This window comes from Pecten maximus, chromosome 13 (assembly GCF_902652985.1).
Source record: "Pecten maximus chromosome 13, xPecMax1.1, whole genome shotgun sequence".
Classification (NCBI taxonomy): domain Eukaryota; kingdom Metazoa; phylum Mollusca; class Bivalvia; order Pectinida; family Pectinidae; genus Pecten; species Pecten maximus.
In genome coordinates this window covers 22,400,867-22,428,394 of record NC_047027.1, presented here as the reverse complement: position 1 = coordinate 22,428,394, position 27,528 = coordinate 22,400,867, and the positions used below count along the sequence as shown (strand labels likewise).

General features: G+C 35.3%; 1 protein-coding gene across 1 annotated transcript; it reads left to right on the top strand.

Annotated features, from left to right (window-relative positions):
* Positions 1-660: 660 nt before the first annotated feature.
* LOC117340548 (vitamin D(3) 25-hydroxylase-like) lies at positions 661-27,528 on the top strand. Its single transcript, XM_033902307.1, has 8 exons — positions 661-821; positions 18,629-19,261; positions 22,154-22,366; positions 24,214-24,334; positions 24,819-24,838; positions 24,909-25,088; positions 26,121-26,248; positions 26,784-27,528. The coding sequence occupies exons 1-8, from the start codon at positions 813-815 to the stop codon at positions 26,992-26,994; spliced, it is 1,515 nt and encodes a 504-aa protein (XP_033758198.1). The 5' UTR covers positions 661-812; the 3' UTR covers positions 26,995-27,528.

Genomic DNA, 27,528 nt, shown 5'->3' with positions numbered 1-27,528 from the left:
ACAAATAGTCAATGTCGTCACTTTCTCTAATCTGTCTTACGTTACTGGCCGCGTACAAATATAAAAAGTCACTTTCTCTAATCTGTCGATCTTGTGCCACAAATTACGCTGTCATAAATTTCCCGTGGCTTTACTGGCCGCATACGGGTAAACACTATGTATGTCACTCCGATGCTACCCGCCACGTTCAAATTCCTTATTCTACCTGGCGTTACTCGCCACGTACAAATTTATGTATGCAAAGTACTCGCCACTTACAAACAAACTTAGATGCTATTAGCACGGGGGGAATCACGTGGTCTGAAGATACGAACTTAAAATGGCGGCAACCAGTGTAGAAAACATAGAATTAGGTAAGAGACTGTATATACATGTACTTATTACAAAGGCTTAACATAATTGTATGGACCACATGTGTGCTGGACCAGACCTTAGTTTTCCGTAACATTCTGACAAAAGTTTCGAATCGAATTCATCAGTTTAATTGCTCCAGTTCTAAACTTTGGTCAGAAAGTTTCAGAACACTATGGACTGTTCCAACACAAATGAGGCACGGATATGTCTAGAATATAGTACTTGTAACGCATGGGTATTTTCAGTGTCTTGCCTTTTGTCACTTTATGTTTTTCTGCGCTTGTAGCCATCAATTTGAGTTTGTATCTTCAGACCACGTGATTCACCACCGTGATAAAACTTTAGCTGGGTTACAGATTTGTATAATACTGTGTCACAGTTCTCGACTCGCTGTGGGTTCGTGATATACACACAAGTACTGACTCTTCCTCTGGTAAAGTTTGCGGTGACCAGCCAACATGGAGGTGGTGAGTTCCTTTGTAAACATCTTAACACACATTTTCTTATATATATTTATATATATATAGCTATATATAACGTAAGAGTTATACTAATCATTTATTTTATTAATGTACATTCGTAATTGGCATGTGTTTTGCTGGCCCCCTGGTTTCATCAGAATTCCGTAAATTAAAATCTTCTACAGAAATGCTTTACAGAATTAGAAAAAAATACCTATAAGCTGGGGTACCTTCATTCAACTATGCTATGCTTTTTATGGGAATTTTAAACTAAGACATTTTCTGATGTTGAGGAATATTGATGAGACTGGCATGGCCTTAAAAAATGCTTACCTTAATCTGATATTGATGCCTCGACATTTTGCTTACGTTAACGTATAAAAAGTGCTAAATCCTCATGTCTTTTTCTTCTGGCATTGCTCGTTGGAATAACAAAAGTCCTTAGAGGATCTTTGGGCCAGGTACTTTTAACTAAAAGCTGCAATATTTTATTTGTAAAAATAAGATGTGAGCGGGGTAGCATATCCAAGACGTATGACTGGTTCTTTACGAGACCGAGTAACCTTATTAACCAATCTCATTTTTAAAACAAGATCTTTCTTTATTTCTTTCATTTTTTTAATTCTTTTTTTTTCAATCCGGGGGGGGGGGGGGGGGGGGGGGGGGGGGTCGGTGGAGCAAAGCTGCACTTCTACAGTTTAAAAAGGTATCAAGATAAATTTTCACAGCATCATGGTTTGATGAGGTTATTTGACAAATTGACAACTGAATTTTATTAATATTCAAGAGGAATTAGACATTTTCTGGGTCTCTGGTGTACTGGTATTTCAAGCATTTTCTCACTGAAATATGTAAAGGTTGTTCAGCATTTTAATCTTGTACCAGATTCTATCATCCTTGCGGAACAACAGGTCGTGTTCATGAAACCATTCTTCGGTGTCAAACATAAAATCTATGTTCAACTTTTCTTTCTTAATCTAACTTAAATCATGAAATTGCATGAAATCTGACATATAAATTCAGATATCAGATTTTTCTGCAAAAGCATTTAAGACTTGTGCACAAGACATGCATTAGTATGGCTGCATAAATATAGGTCCATTGGCTGTATCTCTGCGAATTCATATATGTTTTCGTAGTTTGTTCTCGTTTTCTGGAATCTGAGTTAGATCTACGGTTTTGTGCCAATGTGGGTGGTTTCTTTAATGTCTGAATGTGTTTCGGCGGACATAACAAAAATAACTGACAAGTACGTAATGCAATTGATCCAGTATAACATTATGCATCCGTTAGAAACTAAACAGGAACTTCTTGTATAAGTGTGTACTCGTAAACACAGGGCCACGGCACGGATTCATGAACGCCTAACCATGCATTTAAAGCAAATAACTGTCGACAATGGTGTTTGGAATTTTTGACAAATCCCTACGTCCATTGCATCAGTTAACAGTCGTTGTTGTGTATGTATATACACGGAAGAAGTTTTCACAAATTCAATAAGTTGACTGTGCATGACAGGTACTTTCAAGGGGCTGCGAAAGTCCAGTCAGTTAAAGCGCCGGTCACGTAACCTCCGGTGAAGGACCGAGATGCGTGGTTCGACGGTCCCTATATACACTGTACGTCGGTTTGTGTTTCTCGGGAAGCTGAGGAACGGGCCGGACTGTGGTGTTGTGGCTCTGCCCTTGGGCAAGACACTTTACTCTAATAGTTCTGGAAAGCTTGTTGTTCAGTTAGGTAGTCACCAACTACAACAAGGAAACCCCGCCTTAAAATCACCCTGACAGTTCATTGGGCGACCAGCCGGCGTACAACCAATCCATGGGTCACATTCTCTTCACAAGCATCACACGTTCATGTATCCACTAACAATTAAGGATGCATACGACATCTATGAAAGACGTATTTTACCGGAAAGGTCAAATACTCCGATATGTTAACAGTGTCGGTGACACAGCGGCGATAGTCAGCCTTAGTTCCAGTTATTGGTATCATTGATAGTAAGTTCAAGATTAGTTCAAGGTCTGGTGAGGGAACGTTTAAAAGTTATTGTCTTGCGGCAGTTGTTTTTCTATGATATATATGTAAATGTTGTATATGTTTACATATACATATTTTTGTACTCGTATTATATTATTGTTTTATATGAGTGTGTATCGTCAGAATTTACCACAATATCCCTGGCGGCCAGGTTCTGGCAATGTGTTAGCCCTATAAAACTACGGACACTGTTTCTAAGATGTATATCAGGTACGGAATTAACATTAAGTTTCTTTCAACAGTCATTGTTTTCACCATGACATTAGTAAATCTAGCTGACGCTTCGTATATAAGAAATGACCTGTGGTCATCTATTGTACAGTAAATGGTCACTTGTTTGCCGTAAGGTATCGGTTATCTGTTCCTTACTGGTCGCGCTAGTAAATTCCGTAATAGACGAGCCGTAAATACTACAATATACAATTATAGACTTTTGTTAAGGTCGATAGATGGTTTTATAACCCGAGAAAAATTATTAACCGGGGGCGGTGTTGATTTTTACGGGGACTCACGTGACTTTATTTCAGCCATTCAAAATTAGTGAAAATATTCTTTTACGAAAGAAGCAATTATAGGCGGTTGTCCTTGAGGATAGAAAAGGCATTTTGATAAACATCATATCATTTAACCGTAGTGCAGAAATACATACACTAGAATATCACAAAACGTACAATTTTGCGGTTTGTAGAAATTCAGGAAGATTAGACAAAAGCCAGAGAGATTCTAACAAGACAACTGAACTTTAAATAGAATAAATGTTAAATGGAGCTTATTATATTACCTTGTAGATATACTCAATAGTAGTATTCTCAAGTGTCAGGAGGTCGGAAAAATAAATGGATATGTGCTTTTAGTAAACCGCTATATGCTATCGTTATATGACCGCTAAGCGTTATCGAAGGTTGTTGTTTGTGTATATAAGATGCACAGTCTGCACCAGGAAAACTTATACGCGTCAGATTTAGGGTCATCACTTCAACCTTAAAGATGATCAAGTGGTAGATATCACAGTTCCTGCCTGTGTTGTATATGGTACAAGGGTTTTGGCAGATGAGCTTCACTTCCTTTTCCGCTCAGTAAACGTATCTAACGTCCCGACCACAGGCTCACCGTACAATGGGAGATATGTTTCAATGGGTATATGGGAGATGGACATGTAGTATTATAATATATATACACTACATGTACTTTATTTTCCTTTTCCATATACTTTATAAGACACTCGATACATGGTACAGCGTGCATGTGGGCCGACATGCCTTTGAACCGGAAGTGAAAGTTGTAAAACGGAAGTAGACAAGCACAAGATAAAATAACGAATACACTAACACTATTGTACCTAATGTATACACGATGTGTATATAACAAAGCTAAAATTATACATGGGATATACCTTAACACTTTCAAAATTGTCAAGAATAATTAAGAAATCCGTATACTTTTTTACTTATCGAGTATGTAGATTTGCTGTATCCCAAAAATATATATATGGGGCAAAGAAGTAATTCAAACAGAGTGGACAATGAGGCTTATACTGTTTATATTACTTCTTTGACCCCCCCCCCCCCCCCCCCCCCCCCCCCCCAAAAAAAAAAATATATATATATATATATACAAATTTAATGAAGAAATGTCCTTGCGAATGATACATATAATTTTTTTAAATGAATTCCGCATGAAGAAGCCGAAGGGCAGAAAGACCTTGCGGTAAATCTAGGATTTTGTTATATTTTTTTTCTGATACATTATACACATTTTTACTGCTATCAATTTTAGTCAAGTTTAACCCTTATTGTACTACCTCCTGCAACTTAGCAGTTATTATCTTTTTTTCTGTAACATCACATGTGTTATGTCATAATAAAGTTGTTATGTGGTATACGCATTTTATTTATTTATGTATTTATTCATTTATTTCAGATCTTGTGTATTTCGTAATAATTACATCATCTATTGAACAAAATATGCGTTATATGCTCATAGCTGAAGTATGTATACATGTAACTATTGTGCCGCTTGTGAATTAACATGACGCCATTCATCCTGGTGCTCGCTGTATTAACCACATCCTGGTACTCGATGAATCAATGAGATCCAGCCAATCAGGAAAGAAACGATATCGAATTTAAACTGATACAACGAGGCGTTCTGACGTCACACCGGGTTTAGTGATTATTGTTTTTCAAAGGCCCGTGAGAACGTGCATAATTAATCATTCATTTATTTCGCTCTCTCCGTTTTTCATTAATCACGACCTCTCGTACATCCAAGCTGAAAATGGTAACTGATTTTTTCTTTTCTTTATTTTTTAATAGTTTGATAACCATATAACGATGTCTGCATTTCAAGAGTTAGATGCTGATTTTACTGGAAATGAAATCCTTAACTCTATAAATAAGTTGAGCACATCTAAAGCAGGTGGTCATGGTCTACTACTTAATAAACAGTTTATCAAGGACAAAGATTTACTTGTGCTTTGCCTTGTTGAATCATTTAATAGTATTTTAAGTCTGAAAATTATCGAAAATTATCCAACTGTATTATCAATGATTGGTAGTATGATAATAACTACAAAAAAAATCTAGTTTTATTGACGGACTCTTTTCTCTAAGACAGGGGGCCGCGCCGGCCGAGTGGTTAAGGTGTCCCGACACTTTAATACTAGGCCTCCACCTCTGGGTTGCGAGTTCGAAACCTACGTGGGGCAGTTGCCAGGTACTGACCGTAGGCCGGTGGTTTTTCTCCGGGTACTCCGGCTTTCATCCACCTCTAAAACCTGGCACGTCCTTAAATGACCCTGGCTGTTAATAGGACGTTAAACAAAAACAAACCAAAGTATGTCAACAGTTGACGCCATATTTGTGCCACAGTCATTGATAAGCAAAACACTTAAGAATAGATAGAGATTATACTGTTAATTTTATTTTTTGTTATAGGAATTTTTTTATCTTTGTAAATAGGCAGAACATATGGTTAAACTTACCAAAGAAAGTGTAGAAGGTAAAAAGCTAACTTTAATCCGTGCACTGTATAATGATGTTAAATGTTGTGCAAAATATAACAATAAGATGTCAGATTTTTTCAATTGTAAGAACGGTTTATTCCAAATAAAAATATTTTCCGTGTACGTAAATGATTGCGAGATATGTTTTCAAATGTTGACCGACATACTGATGAATTACAAACAATATATCTGTTCTTCTTAATGTAAGCGGATGATATGGTACTTTTAGCAGAAACTTCAGAAGGTTTGCAGCAATGTCGGAAACACTCCTTACGTATAAAATGGAACCAAACTGTAAATATTGATGAAATAAAAGAGCTAGTTTTCAGAAGCGGTGGTACACTACGAGATGATGAGGTATGGGTTGATAATGGCTGTGATCTAGAAACTGTGAGTGATTTTAATTACTTGGGTATTTTACTGAATTTTAATGGTATATAGAAGGGCACAGGATAAGATTTCTGATCAGGCTAGAACGCACGTTTTGCAATACTAAATGTATGTAAGAAAAACTTTTTTTTTTATATAGAATCACAGATTCTCCATCGAATATCCGAAGGCTTGTCCCAGGTACACCTAACATGTTTCGTCACATATTTTTTTAATGACACGTTCACATTTCTCAGCTGATGCTTTCTATGTTACTTGAATGCTTCCTGAAGCTATGAGGCCAAGAAGGGGCCAGCAATGCTACGTTCAAACAGTAAAAACCATTATTTTCCTTACCTCCAATCATCTCACGTATTATTTCTCTCGCTTCACGAGTAGCTATATCCGGTGTACCGATGATAGACAGTAAGTGAAACAGGTAAAAATTACATTCTAATTTACAGAATACAAATAAATTGTGACATTCAATAATTAAATGCGTTAATTATGAGCATGAATCTGTATATGCTTACGGATATACCTTGAGGGGCACAGATTATTTTTGCTTCTGCTACATATATACATCGAAATAGACTCTCATTTAACTACACGTGAAACAATTACAAATGACGAGGTAATTCTTAGGGATTTGACATACAGTGATAACAACGGAACCAGGGTAGGGTAATTGTCAACGACCCTCAAACGATTCGCGTGGAAATCCATCTCTCTGACGCACATGACTGAATTCAGACGGTAGATTCTTGGAAAGTAGCCCGGATGTACCAGAAACTGTTATCACGTGTATGCCTGAACTTAAAATAAACAAAAACGACCAACAGTCAAAGACATCTTTCATCGAATTTAGTATTATTTCTGATAAACTGTGAAAATATTATCATTTGGGAACCTATTCTAAATACTGATTAAATAAAATGTCGAATATCTATATTGAACAATGGTGTGCTGTATGCCGTTGCGCGGTACTGAAATATATCGGTCACTGGCTGGCTACATTGAAAAACGGTTAATTTGAGGTATTTTTTCATTCCCCGATGATTTCAATATAACCGGATTCGTTTGAACATGTATTTGATACTTATGTTGCTAGTATTTTAAACTGCGGAAGTGAAGTGTGGGGATTTCACAAAGCACTAGACATATAGAGAAGTTACATTTAAGAGATTACTGCAGTTAAAAAATGCACGGCAATTTAAATGATATATCAGGGAAAAGGAGGATGTCCGATGACTATTATAATGAAATACGAGATCTATAAGTGATGGCTTAAATTAAGAAATTCAAATAACTATTTTAAATGCTTGTTACTAAGAAAGGCTTGAGAAAGGAATTAAGTGAATGCTCCGATATTATTAGAGATGAATTTTGTTAGATTAGATATAAAAACAAAGTTCTGTGGTAAGAGCCATAAATAAATTTGATATGAGGGTACTGGGACCATGTGAGATTGATAACTATAACGTGAGAATACTTGTTTGACGCATTCAGCGATGATCAGATGAAGGGAAAGGGATACACTTTAGATAAATAAAATGTTATAATGATAGATAAGATAAAGAGATAAATTAATGATAAATACATGTAATGTATTAATGATAGATAAGATAAAGAGATGAATTAATGATAAATAAATGTAATGTGATAATGATAGATAAGATAAAGAGATAAATTAATGATAAATAAATGTAATGTGATAATGATAGAATGAGATAAAGAGATTGATCAATGTTATAATGATAGATAAGATAAAAAGATAAATTAATGATAAATGTAATGTTATAATGATAGATAAGATAATGAGATTAATTAATGATAAATGTAATGTTATAATGATAGATAAGATAATGAGATTAATTAATGATAAATAAATGTAATGTGATAATGATAGATAAAATAAAGAGATAAATTAATGATAAATGTAATGTTATAATGATAGATAAGATAAAGAGATAAATTAATGATAAATAAATGTAATGTAATAATGATAGATAAGATAAAGAGATGAATTAATGATAAATAAATGTAATGTGATAATGATAGATAAGATAAAGAGATAAATTACTGATAAATAAATGTAATGTGATAATGATAGAATGAGATAAAGAGATTGATCAATGTTATAATAATAGATAAGATAAAGAGATTAATTAATGATAAATGTAATGTTATAATGATAGATAAGATAATGAGATTAATTAATGATAAATGTAATGTTATAATGATAGATAAGATAATGAGATTAATTAATGATAAATGTAATGTTATAATGATAGATAAGATAATGAGATTAATTAATGATAGATGTAATGTTATAATGATAGATAAGATAATGAGATGAATTAATGATAAATAAATGTAATGTGATAATGATAGATAAGATAAAGAGATAAATTAATGATAAATAAATGTAATGTGATAATGATAGGGGCGGGGGGGGGGGGGGGGGGGGGGGGTAAACATACAATTGCTTAACATGATCAACACGACACTCTCTCGTAGGATTGGGTCAGAGGAAACCGTAGTATCCGCAGAAAACCTAAGTGATCAGGCAAGTGACCGATATATATTTTTTCTTTGTAAATTTCATTCGCTCTTCTCTCGTTTCCGACTTGAGGATTGACAGGAAATGACGTACATCTGTAATTTACTAGGAATAAAAACATTACAGTGACTATGACTAGACAGGGGAAATGGACGTGGAAGTTCGTCCTCCCAGGGTGCAGCTAGTAAAGGAAGTCTTCCTATTTTCTCTAATAAACAAAACACCAGACAGTGTGGGCAGTGAGAACCACTTGTATCCGAGGTTTCCCATGCGGAGGTTGCCGCTTAAAATTCACCTCTTGTGTATTCCCCTTGTTCCTTTCAGTTTTCAATTGTCACTTGACTCGTCACGAGACCAATACATTCTTCAGAAGCTACTTGACGGAAATAAGTAATTCTGGTGTTCAAGGAAAAGTTTTTCTCAGTATCTCGGACTGGTTCAGGTCACGCGAATCTTATATTCTATATTACCTACACATGGTAGACTTAGACCTTTGGTTCAAATACTTCGGGATAGGCTGTATTGACATCTTGATACCTGAAAACTACATAATTCTGTGCATATGCGCGGAAACCGGGGGTATCCCTTTGCAAACGGTCACTCCCTGTGGAACACATCACCGCCATAACAGTTTCCCTGTTTCACACTACGAGCGGAAATAAAGAGTCCCGCCGGCCTTGAGCTCGGGTCATTCTCCCACTTCAATATACCACATTCATAATTCATAAAATACACAGGAACAAGTTTTGATAAACAATTGTAAGTGAGTGCCCTCTGAAGTATGCTCTTACGTCATCGATTCTGAATGGCTGAAAAACCGAACCTAACTGACCAATCAATGACTGGATCAAACATCTACTGTCTTCTGCATGTGTAAACATGGAATGTTTCAACAGATAATTATCGAAACATCACTAACATGTTTGTTTTGATTGAGATTATAACTTAACATTTCACAGAATATTTTACGCTACAGCCAAATATATTAACCCAACAGTCACGTGTTTAATTGAAATAAGGTCAGGCTATGATCCCAATATAGGTGATTTTTGATACCAACAATGGCTCCTTCACCGCCACGGCCAAGTCATGTTTAAGGACTGCCTGATATTATTTCCTGCATAAGCGCCTCGTTGTTAGCAATAACAATTCACATTATCGCCAAGAAAGTCGTTAACCGGTCTGAAAAATCCATTAGCAGTATTAGCAGTAATAGGTAATCGTGGTTTGAAAGCTGAATTACGTAACCGGAAGCGAACGTTTTACAAACCTTTTCACATGTACAATATAATTCCGTTTAAATGACGTCTTCCAAGGGTTTCACGAATTCTTTCCATTTTGAGAGAAACAAAGGTCGTCGTATGTAAGTCTCGAAAGTATGTGAAACAGACTCATTTCATTAATTCAATATTTTGCCATGGGTTGGTAATCAAAAGATTTACCGATTTTCTCAACAATATACATTACTCGAGTTTCCTCTGACCCCAACACAGACGTTTTAGCCGGACATGTCCTACAATTGATATCTGTTCATCAAAATGTCTAAGTTTGGTGTTAAGGTGAAGAGAAACTTGGGCAATTTAATCATGGAGATCCTTTATTAAGTACAATGTAACACTAAGTTTAGTAAGATTATCCGAGAAAATGTTGTCATGGTAACCATAGGTCAAAAGTGAGTGCGATACAGTCTCCAAAGACAATTACAATGTAACGTTAATATTTCCGTTAAGAATGTTTTTGTAAAATTGTGATTGTGATAAATCTTCAAACTGTTTTGAAAATAAATAGGCCAAGGTACATTTTGTACTTATGTGAAATAACTAAGTGTTGTTCATCATTGAAGAGGATTATTGATGATTTCGAGTGTTAGCATTCTTACGTGTTGAAATAAGGCTTATGATTTAGTAGGGCTTATTTTACTGGCCATTTTTCTGACCACATGTGTATTTTAATAAGGTCAACATTTCTATTTTTGTCCTATTTCCAATTTTGTGATAATAATGACTTGCCAATATTTGCAAATGCTTTATATTAGCTCGGATCTGGATATGTTTCATTCTACATATACAAAAATAAACAAACTTGGACCTAATATCGACCCTTGGGGAACCCCATGCAGTATTATTTATGGTTATTATTTATTTTATTTTATCTTATTTTATTTGAAACACAAAACGCGTTAACACTACTGTTGAATCATGCTCGAACCGTTTTAATAGTGATCCACGAATGTCCAAATCAATCAAATGCTGTAAAATCTGTATATCTTGAGGCAAAGTCCAAGAATCACACAAGTCACAATCAGAATCGTAAACTGCACAGGAATGGTATCCATCGTCTCAAGACTGTACGATACCCATCATTAAAAGGGGTTGATCCCAAGTTTCTGAAGAACCTGAAGTTTGCCAAGAAGCACACCAAAAAGCTCAGAATAAGATGTGTAGCTTGTGTGAATAAATGTAAATGAATAAAATGTGAGGATCGCAAGAAATTGGTGAATCGCCATGTCTGAATCTAGACTGATGGACAGATAGCACGGGAATACAAGTAATCCTACAGATATTTGTTGGTATTTTTTCCATCAACATTCCAGCTATAGATAAAAATGAGATTAGTATGTAATCGGTTATGATAGACTCTTTCTGCGCACGAGGGTTACATTTTCAGGATTAAATTATTTTGGAAAGACACCAGCGTCGCGAGATTTGCCAAAGTGTGCTCTGACGGTTACATATTCATAAAACATCGACGGGTTTTTAAGTAACCGAGGATTCACAAGAACCAAAACTATGACTTTGGAATAATAAAGATTAAATGTAGGGCATATATATAGATGTAAAATTTTGCTATGGCTAGATTTTAACATGTTTATCAAAATAAACTAATAAATTGGGTACAGGTAAAAAGAGATTATAAAGTCCTCTCCTCAACTAATATATAACTATTCTAGTGATAGCGACAGCTACATAACTTATTTTAATCAAATTATTGGTATAAAGAAAATAAGGGATATACCAAAGGTCAGAAAAGATAATTTTGAAAGATGAAAAAGGTGATACACGTGTAACCATTGGGGATGTAATAACAATCCTCAACGCCAGGGTACTAGTTCCAGATGTTTATTAATCGTGGAACAGAAGCCTAAAATTACAATAAAATACTAATAAGTCCATTGGACAGGAGAATTGTAGGAAACTAATAGATATATTAATATATCTTACTGTTATATAAGAATTATATTATATATTATACAATTATAGCCTTTGGGTGAGGTCAATATCTGGATTTATCAACCCCAGAAAAGATCACATTGACCGAGGACGTAATATTATTAAACTATTATAATTGTTCTACATGTTAAAACAGTATACTGGTTGATATGCCTTATCAGGTTCCAGGGATTACCGGTCAACTGCCTAGCTCCTTGCCATAGCTACAAGTGAAAATTTACATAATATAAAAGATCATTCAAGATATGCATAAATTTTAACTATATTTTTATATACTTCTAGCCAAAAAAAACACATGGCTGTAGTCATTACATAGGTTACAGCAGTGTCTTTATGAGGAAGCGTTTGTGTTGACGATATACAAGTTTGATCAATTTTTAAATTTTACGTTCCCTTAATAGGGTAACACTTTGTTTGTTTGATAAGATCGCCCCGGTAACTGCCATTTTAAGGCGGAATGTCATTGTAGTAGTTTGTGACTACCTCACTGGACAACATACACGAGGCCCGTTGCATGCTATTTATAACAATTATGGTAAAGTGTCTTCCCAAAGGACTGCTACGGCTGCAAAGACCGGCCTGTTTCAGTCATAAGCCTTTTAGTTTACATTATATTGTTAAGATATTTGCTGTGGATATGACGAAATTCAGTCCAGTAGTCTAATGATCAACTGTGGCTTGTCTAGTATTTCGATTTTACTTAGTTTTAACTTTCTTTTATTTCATTTCAAGCATAATGATAAATTGTACAATAATACACTGGGAAATAGGAAAAAGTGTCACAGACACTTATGTAAAACTATCACTATTTCTAAACAGCAAACTATGTAAACATATCACCATTTCTAACTATGTAAACCTATCACCATTTCTAACTATGTAAACATATCACCATTTCTAACTATGTAAACATACCACCATTTCTAACTATGTAAACCTATCACCATTTAAACCTATCACCATTTCTAACTATGTAAACCTATCACCATTTCTAACTATGTAAACCTATCACCATTTCTAACTATGTAAACCTATCACCATTTCTAACTATGTAAACCTATCACCATTTATAACTATGTAAACCTATCACCATTTCTAACTATGTAAACCTATCACCATTTCTAACTATGTAAACCTATCACCATTTCTAACTATGTAAACCTATCACCATTTCTAACTATGTAAACCTATCACCATTTATAACAGCAACTTATAATTTAATTTTGTATGAAACACGCATTTTCATTGGCTGAAATAATTTTGTTATACCTCCATAACAAAATGTTTGACGTTGCGAAATGTAACGTCATTTTTGATTGGCTGATGACGTTGCGTAATAATTTATCACAGAAAAGAGTTCGCCAAAGAAAGTGAAATATCTTAGTGTGTATAAGACGAAATTAAATTATAAGAATTAACATTAATTATTTTTTTCTGTTATACAGTCATAACATAAAAAACTGGAGTGTACTCTCTTCATAAACCGCTTCGCGGTTTATTTAGAGTACACTCCAGTTTTTTCTGTTATGACTGTATAACAGAAAAAATAATTGATGTTAATCCTTAAATAACTTCAGTACATGATAACACTCGTCCACAAACACTCACTCACAAACTTGTTTACCAATGGTTAATGACAACAACACTAGTTTACCAATGGTTAATGACAACAACACTAGTTTACCAATGGTTAATGACAACAACACTAGTTTACCAATGGTTAGTGACAACAACACGTGTTTACCATTGGTTAATGACAACAACACTAGTTTACCAATGGTTAATGACAACAACACTAGTTTACCAATGGTTAATGACAACAACACTAGTTTACCAATGGTTAGTGACAACGTGTTTACCAATGATTAATGGCAACAACACGTGTTTAAACTTAAAGTTTTGGGGTGAAATACAATCATAATCGAGTTTACTAATTATTGTTACATTATTTCATGGACAACCGATGAGGTTCATTTGACCCGATATTTTCAAACGTTATTCTTCCTCGCGGAAGTAGTCAGAGGACGGGAATACTTATATAAAAATAAGCAAATTAAATGCCAAGTAATGTACAAATATTTTTCTAGTCGAGTCATTTTATTACAATACGCCGACAACCATCTCTGACTAGCGCTCACACTTCCGGACCGCGTGGTCTTATTCCGCTTGTTCTTTTCTAAAGTTCCCTATGTAGATCAATATCGATATTCGTATTTTCCCCTGTTTTTGTCGATTTTATGTTAGGCTTAGGCTTCGTTAATATGTTGACGTTCCCAGTTATTTTTCTACCTAACCAAACAATACCGTCCGTGTATCTATTGTATATCTAAAGTATTGGATATGAACGTTATCCGTATTTTGTAGAATAGGCGCAAAATATCCGCCAGATAAGAATGAGAATGGAAATTCTCGGAATAAGGGCTCCAATGAGGAAGAATAATATTTCCTATATGACAATTTCAAAATATTCATAAATATACAAAATATATAACACTTTCAACATATTCCTTAATAGTATGCTTTAAATCCTTATACAAACGTTCAAATAAACAAAGAAAACAAAGTTTAGTTGTTTTTTTTTCTTTTCGATTCGGATATACATAAAACGGTTATTATCTATTACCAGTTACACTTTTAATTAACTTCAGATCTCTCTCTCTCTCTCTCTCTCTCTCTCTCTCTCTCTCTCTCTCTCTCTCTCTCTCTCTCTCTCTCTCTCTCTCTCTTTCATGGTGTACTTTGGAACATTGGGTGTATGGTCTATCATTGATTGAAAGCAATTCGGATTTTTGTGCTTCTTTCCTTCCCGCTGATTATTTTCTGTGATACCTATACTGAATAAATATTTATCAATTCCCTAAAACTGCTAATATTATTTTCATTCACTCCATGCATCATATCTAAGCAAACCAACTGTCTATTATGTTATAGTAAAAACAACGCGTTAACAAATAATACACACACACACACACACACACACACCCTCATACACACACAAGGAATTCCCCTCCAGTAGTCTCTCTAGGTTTCCCAAAATAATAGCCTCTGACCTCCGAAATTCCTCAGAGTTGACCTTTGACCTTATCAACTCCAGAGGAACACTTGTCCGTATCCGGCTGCAGTGACGTTTTCAATTTTACTCCGTGTATATCTGTGAAGGCCGATGTGTATCAGTTAGTTGGGGTGTTCACGTACACAGGAGCGAGTGTAACGGTGTGGAACAACTTATCTTAAAACATCATAATCCTGAGGCTGCCATTTTGGATTGGACTTTAATAATATAACTTGGATATTTAAGGTAATTAGTTATTTAGAATTCGATAAATTGATTTATTTTTTCACACTTTTTTTCAGACGAGTTACAAAATGTACATCAAAAATGCATCTTATCTGTTGACTAATTTAGATAAAATTGCACAAAATATTTTGATTGATGGTATCTAACATCACAGCCATGCATGCATTAAGAGTTCCATCCGTAAGTATGATACGCTCTGGTAGATATTTTGTGTAAATTTATTAATATTTTATTTTGAAAAGAAAAGACAACACCAACTTTTACCTAGTTCAAACAAAGGTGAACATATTAAAATCACCCACTATGAAACAGTGTTTCCAGTAGCGTACGTTTGACCGAGTTCTAATTTGTGTAGAATCCTCTATTCTCATTACGTATTTTGGCAAAAGGCACAAGCTCATTTTCTTAAAGGTAGTTCCGATAGGATAGGATCTGCCATTCTTGGGTTAAAAAAACAGATCACGCGTTATCTCGTCACACACCGAGGCGGTTGATAGTGTTACCATTTACATGAGCATCAATAAATCCGGCCATTGAAACAACATGTGCTTATTTTCCGACCAAACTTGTAGTATTTTTTGTATAAACAGCCCCGGTGTATATATAGACTATGTACTGTCCACCTGTTGACGCTCTCAGCTCGCTACTGGAGTAATTTTAGAGTTCACAACGAACAAATCTGTGTCTCGTTATAAAACACGTGCATCAGATATTTCTTTATAACCTCGAGCTTGAAGAGTTACAAACTGAAGGGTCGGAACTATGGTTTTTGTTACTAGTTATAAGTGTGTGCTGATTTATGTCAGACGTGGCCAAAAACAAAGGAATTTTTCCTGTTTGAAAATGTGTTTGGAATTCCCGCACCGGCGACTGAACATGATGAACAAGTCATACAATTTCCAGTATGATTTTCTCTGTTCCAGTAGTTTTCGTCTGCTACATGTGAATTACTGTTTATAAACAGAAGTGACTGAAGTGGATGATTATGATTTCTTCTTCAATTTCATTTTAATTTAAACTGTGTTTTATTTGTCAGTTTCCATTTAACAATATATATTCAACATATAAATGATACAAAAAGAAATAAGAAACTCGTAATATTGCTGGGTACGAGAGACAGATCAAAATGTAGGAAAATATTTGCAATATAACTTAGATGGAAGTATATTGCCATGATTACTGAGATATCAAGGCGATGCAGGCCCTCCCCTCTCGGCATCTTGTTAATTTTCATTTTTATAGCATCTTTGGTTATGCCAAAGTAAGTTTCTGGTTATAAAACATTAGCACCAACCCAATTATAATCAGGCGTGTTAAAAATACTTACAAAAAAGCCGAAGTTTTGTTTTGAGTTTGGTGGCTATTTTGTAAGGTGTTTAGTTTCATGTTGATGACCATATCATTTAATTCCTCTTGGATGTTCCGCATGACCGATCGTGCTCTAATGCCCTGTATATATACTTGTTTATAAATTCATGGACGAGTAAGCATGAAGTGGATTCTATAGTTTACACTTGTTGAACGACACAAGTGAAAATTGTCATGAAATGACCAGTATGGTCAGCTTGAGAAAGGCAAAAGAAAAAAGGTAGAAAATTTCATCGAGATCCTCTTTATGTGGTATGCCATTCAAGATATAGTTACTATGAGCTTTTTGGAAATAAACACAATTCAAACCTTGGTAAAGTTCACGTGGAGTAACTGATTCAATGGTTAAAACAGCACCTAAACTGTCTTAACTTCTCAGATGTGTGGCGGGGGTCACATTCGTGGAGTTCAAACTGAAAATCTCTGGATAGTATCTGTTATATATTCGACAGACAGGCTCAACATATTTTCACTCCGAAGCGGGACTATTTCGTACATCTTGTCTTTTACTTTCGTATAATGCGTCCTGTTTCTAGTTTTTTCATTCCTCCACATATTGAAGATACGAAAAAGGCGACATTTTATTTGTTACAGGTCAACGCTTTGACATATTAAACAATGCTGTTTTTAATTATTTGACATAAACAGTTAAACTTAATGACTATAAGGCAATGTGAAACCGATTTTCTTGTTTTTTATTAAGAAAATCCGGTTCTACATTTTTGTATCATCGTTTTTGAAGTTTGAATGTATGGTGACGATTGATGCTCATTTTGTATCTATTCACCATTTGAAAATAAACATCCAATTATATATACATTCATTTTGATATCGATGCCAGTACATACATTGTAGGAATGTTGACCGCGTTTGAAACTTTTGAGGTGTTCAGTGTTTAGAAATTGATATTGGCACCTTCTCACTTGGAAGTAAACGAACATAATTTAAGTTCCTCTTATCTTGAAGATGTTCTATAATGTCCACAGTGTTCAAAGCCGACGTACATAGGCGCGTTCTGCTGCCAGGCCTTTCGACAACAGAAATGACTTGATAAACAAAATTTGCAATTTTACCGACTGCCCGATATGCAGATGTCGATTTGGCGATAAGACGGATATACATAGGTTTTATTGCAGAATCCCACGAAGTTAGATAAATAGATTGAGTACTGCTTGACTGTACTATCTAGCCCTGCTAACATGGGAAAACAAGTCGCCTTCCACAAACACTCCGCTATCCCGCATGTCATTATTAATAATAACGATTTGCTACACTGCTGCAATAGTTGTCTTTGGTATTCATTTGAAACCCCAATGTGTGACAAACCTGCCATTGCGGAGCACGGCGAGGAGAGATAATGTTAGAGTTATTTGAAAACTAGGTACATAGTAAACCTAGGTTGTAGATTGCTCAAGGCCAACAACTACTAGCAGAAGTGAAAATATGTTTATAGTTGTCCTTTCCTATCAGCTGCGAAGCCGTTTCAAGACAGATATGTTTTGTTTTGTTTTTTTTATACAAAGCGTCCTAATTTCTTGCAATTAAAATTGTTAAAGTGACACCATGATATACACATTTGTATCTTATTTTGGGTTGCGAGTTCGAAACATTCGTAGGGCAGTTGTCTGGTACTGACCGTAGGCCGGTGGTTTTTTCTCCGGGTACTCCGGCTTTCCTCCACCTCCAAAGCCTGACCCTGGCTGTTAATAGGACGTTAAACAAAACAAATCCAACCAATTATCTTATTAATATCATCAAAGGAGGACAATGACACCGACCTAATAAGGATAGCTTTGAAGACTGAACTGTACATATAAAATACAGAGCCGAGACACGATATACTGTAAGTCTATTGTAATTGGCGTACTCGAATTTTAACACATGCGAAATGAACAGGAATTATGTGTTTGTGAGATAAATGTACTATTTATATTTTTACAGGTGTGGAACTCGCTCGTTCATCATAAGATGTTTGTCAAGGCTACACTTGCCGTTACCTGTGTTTTCCTTGCCCTGATATACAGTGTGACAGGAAATGAAACGAATGTCGTGGACGACAGCCAATCACGTGCGGCGATGAAGAAAACTAAACGAAAAAAGAAATATCCACCAGGCCCCGGTGGACTTCCTTACTTTGGGGTGCATTTCCAGGTTACATCCGGAAAGCTTCACGTGAATCTCCAGCAATGGAAAAGACAATATGGAAATATCATCGGTTTCAAAATTCTAGGTCAAAATATACTTGTACTGAATTCTCCCGAGTTGATTAGAAAAGCATTTGAAAGCGAGGATTTTGCCCCTCTCATGAGTGACAGGCCGCCCAACTTCATAGGCGAGCATATCATGTATGGCTATCGGGATGTTCTTCTCAACAGTTACAACGAATCGTTTAAGAAAATGAAAAAACTGATGGTATCCTGTATCAACAAACATGGTTTCTCTTCAAAACACTTCCAGGACATCGCCGATGAAGAGTTCCAATGTGTTCTTAATCAGTTTCACGCCCAGAACGGTGAAGCTGTTGATCCCATCAACATACTCATGCCATCATTTTGTAAACTCGTGGGAGGTTTTGTAAGTATAATAATTGTATGATGTGTTGTCCATTATTGTTTCTGTTTGTAGGTCAGGCATGTGGTTTATGTGTAGGCTAATAACTGTGTTCTCATAATGACCGAGCACGCGGAAGCTATTCAGGAGTGTTCCCTCGTAACATATTGTTTAACTGTGCATATAGCGGCAAGGAACGTCAATTGTCAAAGTTAGCTAAATTCCGTGAAATACAACAATATTTTAACCTGGATTTTATTTCATCCAGCCACATCCTATGTGGAACAATAAGTCTTATCTATACAGATTAATGATACAGTTGACTAAACATGCTGTGTATGCATGTTTAGAGAGGGCTTCAATATGTTGATAGATATTGTGGCCAAATCATATTGCTTAAACGTAAACAAACATATTATAAAGAGAAAAAATCACAAAGTTCAACCACCGACACACAATCAGCTTTCCCAATTTTCAAGGCTCTTAAGGTCATGTTTTATTTTCATTTATGACGTCATTGAGTTGTCCTTTGAACGCGTGTACATTGTGACGTCACACTTCTTTTAAACGTCCTTGAATTATCACTTGTTAATTCCTTACCTGAAGAGTTCGGGAAAAGAAGAAAGCTGCTTGTAATTTAGTCGTAAAAAATTATATTGTTTTTCTATGTTTACCAAATCAACGTAGACACATTTTTTTCTGACAACATATATATCCTAATCAACACACGTTTTAATCAACTGTTTACCAACCTGTCGGCTAACGTGTTTTGTCATTTTGATTGCTTACAATATTGAAACCGTCAGTTTTTGGATTTGCGTTTCTCTTAATTTCCATTTATTTAACATCAATAACAAAAATATCTGAGTTTTGTTAGTATGAAACGGTCCTCTCGACGCCAGCAGGAAATATTTATTTGGATAGAAGCCAAGATATGACTTTTCTCGAGAAAATCCGACAAAACGTGATACATTGAACAGATATACACATACATGTAGTTACCGGAGCCGACTTCCGTTACATATAATTAAGTAGTGATGCCGTATCTGCCGCAGCTTGTACCATCACATTTAAGTATATATTCAACTGCTACGTGTCAGAATGTATTGATTCTGATAATAGCGCTAGGTTTATGTTCTGAGTCGGATAGCTATATGGTAGTTATTCATCACACAGCGAAGTATCAGTAAAACAAGTAGAATCAAGTGTGTCTGAAACGTAATCACACCACTTAGTAGGAACAACTATTTTTTCCTATTTTTGACCTGCATCCTCATCCCCAGGCGGAAAACACACTATATTATTTAGAATAGTGTAATTTCCACCTTGGCCAGAGGATGGCATCCTTTTAACTTATATCTGTTACCATATGTTGTAGGAGCTTGGTTTTTTCCCATGTATTTAGTACATTGTGTGCTATTTTTATTAAATCGAAAGTCATATGGACCACTATTACATGTACACACTAGCGGATTCGGGGGTGGGGGTGGGGGGTGGGGGAGGGGGGGGGGGGGGGGGGGGAGGGTGTCCTGGGGGTCAGGACCCCCCCACCCCCCTTTTCGGACGAGGGAAATTTTTATAGCCTTAAAAAAACGCCTATGCCAAATACCCGGAACACCCCCCCCCCCCCCCCCCCCCCCCCCCCCTGGATCCGCGCCTGTGTACATATATACTATGTGCTTACATTGCGATATTTAACGGTATATTTGAGAGATAAGAATAAAAGTCTGCACTACCGTGGCTGTTTATATGCGAGTCGTAATCCGGATTAAAGAAAAGGATTATTTGTCCTTAAAAAGTTCGCAGACACATATAAAGTTTAAATATTCAACCATTATATGAATAAACAAATAAAACGCGTCAGAACAGAGATTATTTATTTACCTTAAACACGCAATCCGGACTCAACAAACGTTAATTTGTATTAAATAGATTTTGCCAGAAACAAATGACATATTTTACTGTAGTATTGATATATTAATAAAACCCGTTAATACAGACGCTGGTTGATGTTAATATAGACACATGATCCGAATTAAAGAAGAAGCGGACATTTTGTATACAGAATTACCCTTTTGTTACTGTAATATTGATATAATGACAAAACCCGTTAATACAGACGCTGGTTGGTGTTTATATAGACGGACATTTTGTACACAGAATGGCCTTTCCCAGACACAATGGACATTTGAACAATAAACCACATGTATATACACATACGTTGACGATTGTAATAGACCAGATAGGGGGGATGGTGTTGAAATACAATGTCGAGTACGAACATCCGAGTACAATATCACTGTCCCTGTAAAGACTAACACGCCGTTCCGGCGTAAAGTAGGTCAACTAGATTTTATATTTGATGCTTGATGTATCAGTGTTAGGTCCTGTCGTTTGATTGGCCAGATATCGTTACTGTGATAAGTAGGTCACGTGTTGTAAAGTCAACAGATAATATGTAGCAATGTCAGTTATTATGTTGATATCAATAAATAAAATAATAACATTAACACATTAATAATAGTTTAGTTGAATAGGAGAGAAAACATGGGAAGGAAAAGGTGTGGAAGGTTAGGAGATAGGAGAGGGATTTTTGGAGGGTAGAGAAGGGCGGAAGTGGTAGAATAAATTTCTTTGAAGTATAGAGTACAATGTACATTACATTTGTATACCCCCTGTAAGTAGTGACAACTGTCAATACATTATGCGGATTTTACAGATAAGTACGAATCTGGTCCTTAGCGCCATTGACGAGTTCAATTAGGACGGAATGGCAGTTTTTTTTTATCGGTTCAACATAAGTCTTGACTATGTCTTAAATATAGCAGAAAAAACTTTAATGGACAATTAAAATATATGTTACTGATATAATTGATAAAGCTACTTCAATTAAAATGCGGCTTTGATTATTTTCAGTTTTCAGGAAAACATTTGAAAGACGGCGATCCAATCCTTGAAAGCATCATTGCCATGGATCGCGATGGTGACGTCATGATACAACCTCAGGTCCACGGTATCCTTGGTAAATTTCCATGGTTACGTCATTGTTGCGGCTTCTATGGCAACCTTTACAGCAATGTGATTCAACAAAGGGAATCTCTTTTTGAAAACCTCATTACAGGAATGAAGGTAAGATATAACTAATGTCCAGGATTTGGTGTTAAAGATGGTACAGCGCCGACAAACAACGAGTGATTTGGATCGATTGAAAACACGATAGGCTGTTGCAAATTTTATCAATTACCAAAATTTACTAATTGAAAGCGTTACCACCCTTTAAATTCCTTTGTTCTTTTGTTTTCTTCCTTTATATCTAGTATTTAAAATAGTAGTAATAATAAAATCTAGTTATTTCAAATATAAAAGTCTGATCGAATTTCTTCTGGGTGCATCTTTTTTCCTTTTGATGAAAACATAAGCTCATATTTAAAGGGTAGCAATGCTATCAAATAGTTATTTTTAGGACGTTGTGATATGTTTTTTTCTTTTCATGCTAGTTGATATATATTTCCATACACTGGGTGCCATTTTATTGTGACAAGCAATGTATACACACACTTTCGGTACTGAGCTTCTTACTTGAAAAAGTCTTTTTGTTTGATATTAAATTGAAATAACTTTTCACCCTCGATAGGAATTTTAGCTATCAACTCATATATTAGCTGTGCTAAAATGATTAAACAATAAACCTATTCCTGAAAGACATCCCTTATTCCTCATAGAATAGGCGATGTAAAAAAGAATGCCTGCTATATCATTCGTGATATCCTTTGATATATTATTGTTGAAGCAGTGGTTGAATGGCTTAAATCGAAATTTAGTCAGAACAGAACAATGATAAAAGCACTATACTATCTGGGCAAGTCTACCATCAGATCATTCGTCTGCGTAAACAGCCCTCTATAAAAACATACATTGTATGCTGCCATCACCCTAGTTCTCGTGTCGAGAACGTTACAAAACCCTTCTTTTACCTAGATTTACGTACAGGGTCACATCGGTGAAGCAAACGACGGCTACTCATTCCGAACGCATGGTCTTGTATTATTCTTGTCAAGGGTCGCAATGAAGATCTTTATGTTTCGTTTGAATTCTGGATAGCGGGACAATTGGTGGAAACACATAACATATATACTTGTTTATCTTTAACTGTCTTTTCTTTCCAACTATGGTGATTTATCATCATTGTAGTCTAGTGCAGATAGTGCACTGGCTTCACATGCTTCGTTTGATCCCTCGGGATGGGCTGTACCATTTGTAAACATTATTGTTAAAACGTCTTAAGATATCTTCCACATGTTTATTTCTTAACTGCATAAGCCCGTCACCGGTAAACAATTTATGCTATAGTTATGGTGCTTTTACAACTCCCTATCGAAATTCTGATGCTTGTTTCAACCTATTAGAATTTTCTCAGTCGCCTCCGAATATCAACAATTTAGCCCTAAACATTATTGACGGGTCTTTAAAGGACGAAACAGCTACATAATGCATCATGTCGATTTATTTCAGATTTGCTGTTATTAATTCTAAATCTTTGCGTTGAAAGGTGCTAATAATTTCTTTTTTATCTGCCAACTATTCGCTACCATTTACCTTGCATGTTTTTTCTGTACAGACGAACATCTGTGATTCTGCACATTGATTTATAGTTCCTTTTAGCAAAGTCCATGATGGAATAAGCAACATGAATTGTGTTTATGTCAAAACTACGGTATATGTTACACTGTGATTTACATCGCTACACGCCGAAAAAAATGGGAGAAAATGTAGATCGTGGACGGCTTATCAACCATATAGCATTTAATGTTTTTCACTCTTCCTCTACACATTACGGAATGTTCTTGCTGCCATTTGTTAATTTCCTAAAAGGAGCCTTTTTAGGATTCGCTTGCTTTAAACATTTTATAAAATAACTCTCATTAAATGTCACTACTACAATTTTTATAGTTACTCTGTTTTGATCTGTTTCACAGAAAACGGTAGAAAAGGATAATGTCCGGTGCTTCTCCCATCACATGCTAAGTTGTAAAGAGGAAAGCGATTGGCTGACTGATCACCATATCAATGGCATGCTCATGGACCTTATCAACACATGTAAGTAGAATAGACAGTGAACAATGTATGTTATATTATTAATATTGTTGATTGACGGAGAAGGATTTGGGTTCGATGCTGCCGACATATCTCAACATAGTAAACACAAAAGTAAAATTATTATATATGAAACGAAAAGATTCAAATGCCAAGGGTTTCTTGCATTTTGGGTCTGAAAATGAAACTTAACCTATTTTGTTTCATTTTGTGTTGGTAATTTCTACGTCTCCTTCGCCTACATCGGGACGGACAAAACAGAATACTCGATGCGAGATTTTCGACAAAGCAATCTAAAATAAGGGAAGTTAATGAATTGCATGATCAAGGAAACTTTTTTTTAGATATTCTTAAAACATTTTGTTTTAAATTTAGATTAATTTAGGTAGCGTTATTTGAAGAATATATATATATATATATAAAAGTATATTTTTGCATAGACAAATTATTCTTTTATATCTGCTGATATTGTTTTATATTTTTGTAGCTGTGTTGACAACCAAAAGTGTCATGTCTGGCATGATTTTTATGTGGCTCCACCTACCAGACGTGCAGCAGAAAATGAGAGATGAAATAGAACAATGTGATTGGACGAGACAGATTGCCCACAAGTGAAGACAGAAAGAACATGCCATACGTACAAGCATGTATTTACGAGTTGCTAAGATACCAGTCACATCTTCCGTTAACCGCTGCACATGCTAACATTGAGCATGATGTGGAATTTGAAGGTTACACAATACAAAAAGGAACTGTCGTAAGTACAAGTAATATTTAATCTAAAATTAATTAGTGATTGACGTCTTGATGATCAGATGTGTTGATATCCCATATGTCATTTGTACAATCCTTTGAGATTGAAGGTAGTAGACATTACTGGTCCGTCAATGAGTTTTGCCGTAACCTGCTTGTCATGTTTTAATTTATTTGAATAGTGACAGGGTTATTGATAAACACGTGTACTTAACATTCAAGTGTGAATACTATTGAACCTTTTGCACCTACTATCAAGATTTTGACATTTCTCTTGACCTGTTGTGAGCCTTTTTACGCCCCTTACGATTAACACTATAGCCCGTTACCATCAGAGACGGGTTCTAGAATGTCGAATGGTGCTGTTTGATTCAGTTTGGCTCTCAAATTAATGATATAATAACATCTTGTATGTCTTTTGTATAATTCATCGACGACAAAAAATGAGGATTAGAGCAGGTCAACACGAGTTTAATAAAAGGTGTCAAAGTTGTCGAAGAATAACCTTATAGAAATGATTCTGTTAACCTGTAATCATGTTTGGTCCTAACCTTATAGAAATGATTCTGTTAACCTGTAATCATGTTTCGTCCTAACCTTATAGAAATGATTCTGTTAACCTGTAATCATGTTTCGTCCTAACCTTATAGAAATGATTCTGTTAACCTGTAATCATGTTTCGTCCTAACCTTATTTCGAAAGGAAATATGCGAAAATAACCGAACAGAATTGAAAAGATATTCAGAGACATATGCTAGTTATATAATGGTCATGGCCCTTCAAGATCTTCTATCAACATTCCTTTACTTCGGAAAGTTCCTTAACTTGAATTATTCTTAAGAAAATCATTACAGAATTTAAGGAATTTTTTTAAAGTTTTTTTTTTTTTTAGATCAGATAATGTTGTCCTATATATATTTATAATCTTAAAGAATTAAAAACATAGAATTTAAGTTAAAGAATTTATGTTAAGGAACATTGATGACACTGAATCCGTGTATTCTAAAAATCATAAAGATCGCCTTACGTTGTACAGATTTTCGGGAACCTGTATGGTGCACATCACGATGAAGAATTATGGAAAGACCCCTGGGAGTTCCGACCGGAAAGGTTCCTCACAGCAGATGGTACCCCTCTGCCGCTGGACCATGTTGTTCATAAAAAGTAAGTATGGAATGTATACGAATTGTAATGGGGTCAAATTTCTGATTATGTCGAGACATATAAGCTAATACGCAATAAGTCTTATGTTGAACAATAACACGATTTGGCGGAGTTTATGAGATTCTGCAAGGAAATGCTGTTTGTTGTAGGAAAATCCTGCAAATGAATAAAAGTCTAACAACGTTATTTTGAAGTCAGTCAGGCCATAAAAAATCTCCAAGATATCCTGACTCTCCCGAGTAACTGAATACTAGTACATGTATATCTAGATAATTTGTTTACAGATGAAAGCGGATGTTCACTTTGAGTTAAACAAGAACTTTTAGCTATCAGCGTACGAGATAACAAAGTTTGACTATTAGAATTATTTTCTTGATATTGTATTCTTTACATTTTATTCCATTCGATATTCTATGTATATTTATTCATTCTTTTATTTTTTGTTTTATTTTATGTATTTATGTAGTTTTTTTTCATTTTCCTGTTACTGTATTTATTTCATATTTCTAATTTTTTGGTATTTTTATATTTCTAGTTCCATTGCCTTTGGAGTTGGGGAAAGGAAATGCGTTGGTAAAGAAATGGCATACAACCGGATGTTTTTATATTCTGTACATCTCTTACGAGCATTTGAATTTCAACCGGAAAAGGATGCAATACTTCCGCCTCACGATCCTCGCCACTTCGCAATATCATCACCAGTAATTTTGCCGGATGACTTTAAGTGCCGAGCTATTCCGAGATGATTTAATAATTTGTTTGAAAATAATTTTGTTCTTTGATGAAGGTACTGTCGAGCGGTTCTCGAAACGATAAAAACACTTGATCAGTTGGCAGATCTGCCGGGTTGACCTCGGAACCTTGTATAAGATCAAAAGTACATGTCATGTGACCCACTTATACAAACGCCATACACATTGTCATAAATTAATTCGAGATCAGGCTTTGTTATAGGTTGATTTGAGATTTTGAACATTATAATTTTAATACTTGTAGTCAATGTTGGGAAATGTTTAAAGAGGTCGGTGTATGTATTTGATAATAGCTTGTTTATGATATCGATATTTTCCGACTTAATTCAACTTTAATAGAAGGTGTGTTAAAATCTTTTTATTTTGACATGGTTTTGATAGTTTCTCTATAAGATATATATTGAATTTCTTTTCGAATCATAAAAAAAGTCTCAATTATGCCATTGGGTATGCAGTTGTGACATGTGAGACACTGTGTAGTCAGTAACATTCGCGGGGGGTTAAATTACGTTATAGCTCGGTCATAGA

What these genes read in the sequence shown, in the direction of transcription:
- LOC117340548 (XM_033902307.1), top strand. An exon ending in GTAAACTCGTGGGAGGTTTT is followed by an intron (nt 19,262 to 22,153) that starts GTAAGTATAATA and finishes GATTATTTTCAG; the next exon opens with TTTTCAGGAAAACATTTGAA. An exon ending in CTGTGTTGACAACCAAAAGT is followed by an intron (nt 24,839 to 24,908) that starts GTCATGTCTGGC and finishes GAGATGAAATAG; the next exon opens with AACAATGTGATTGGACGAGA.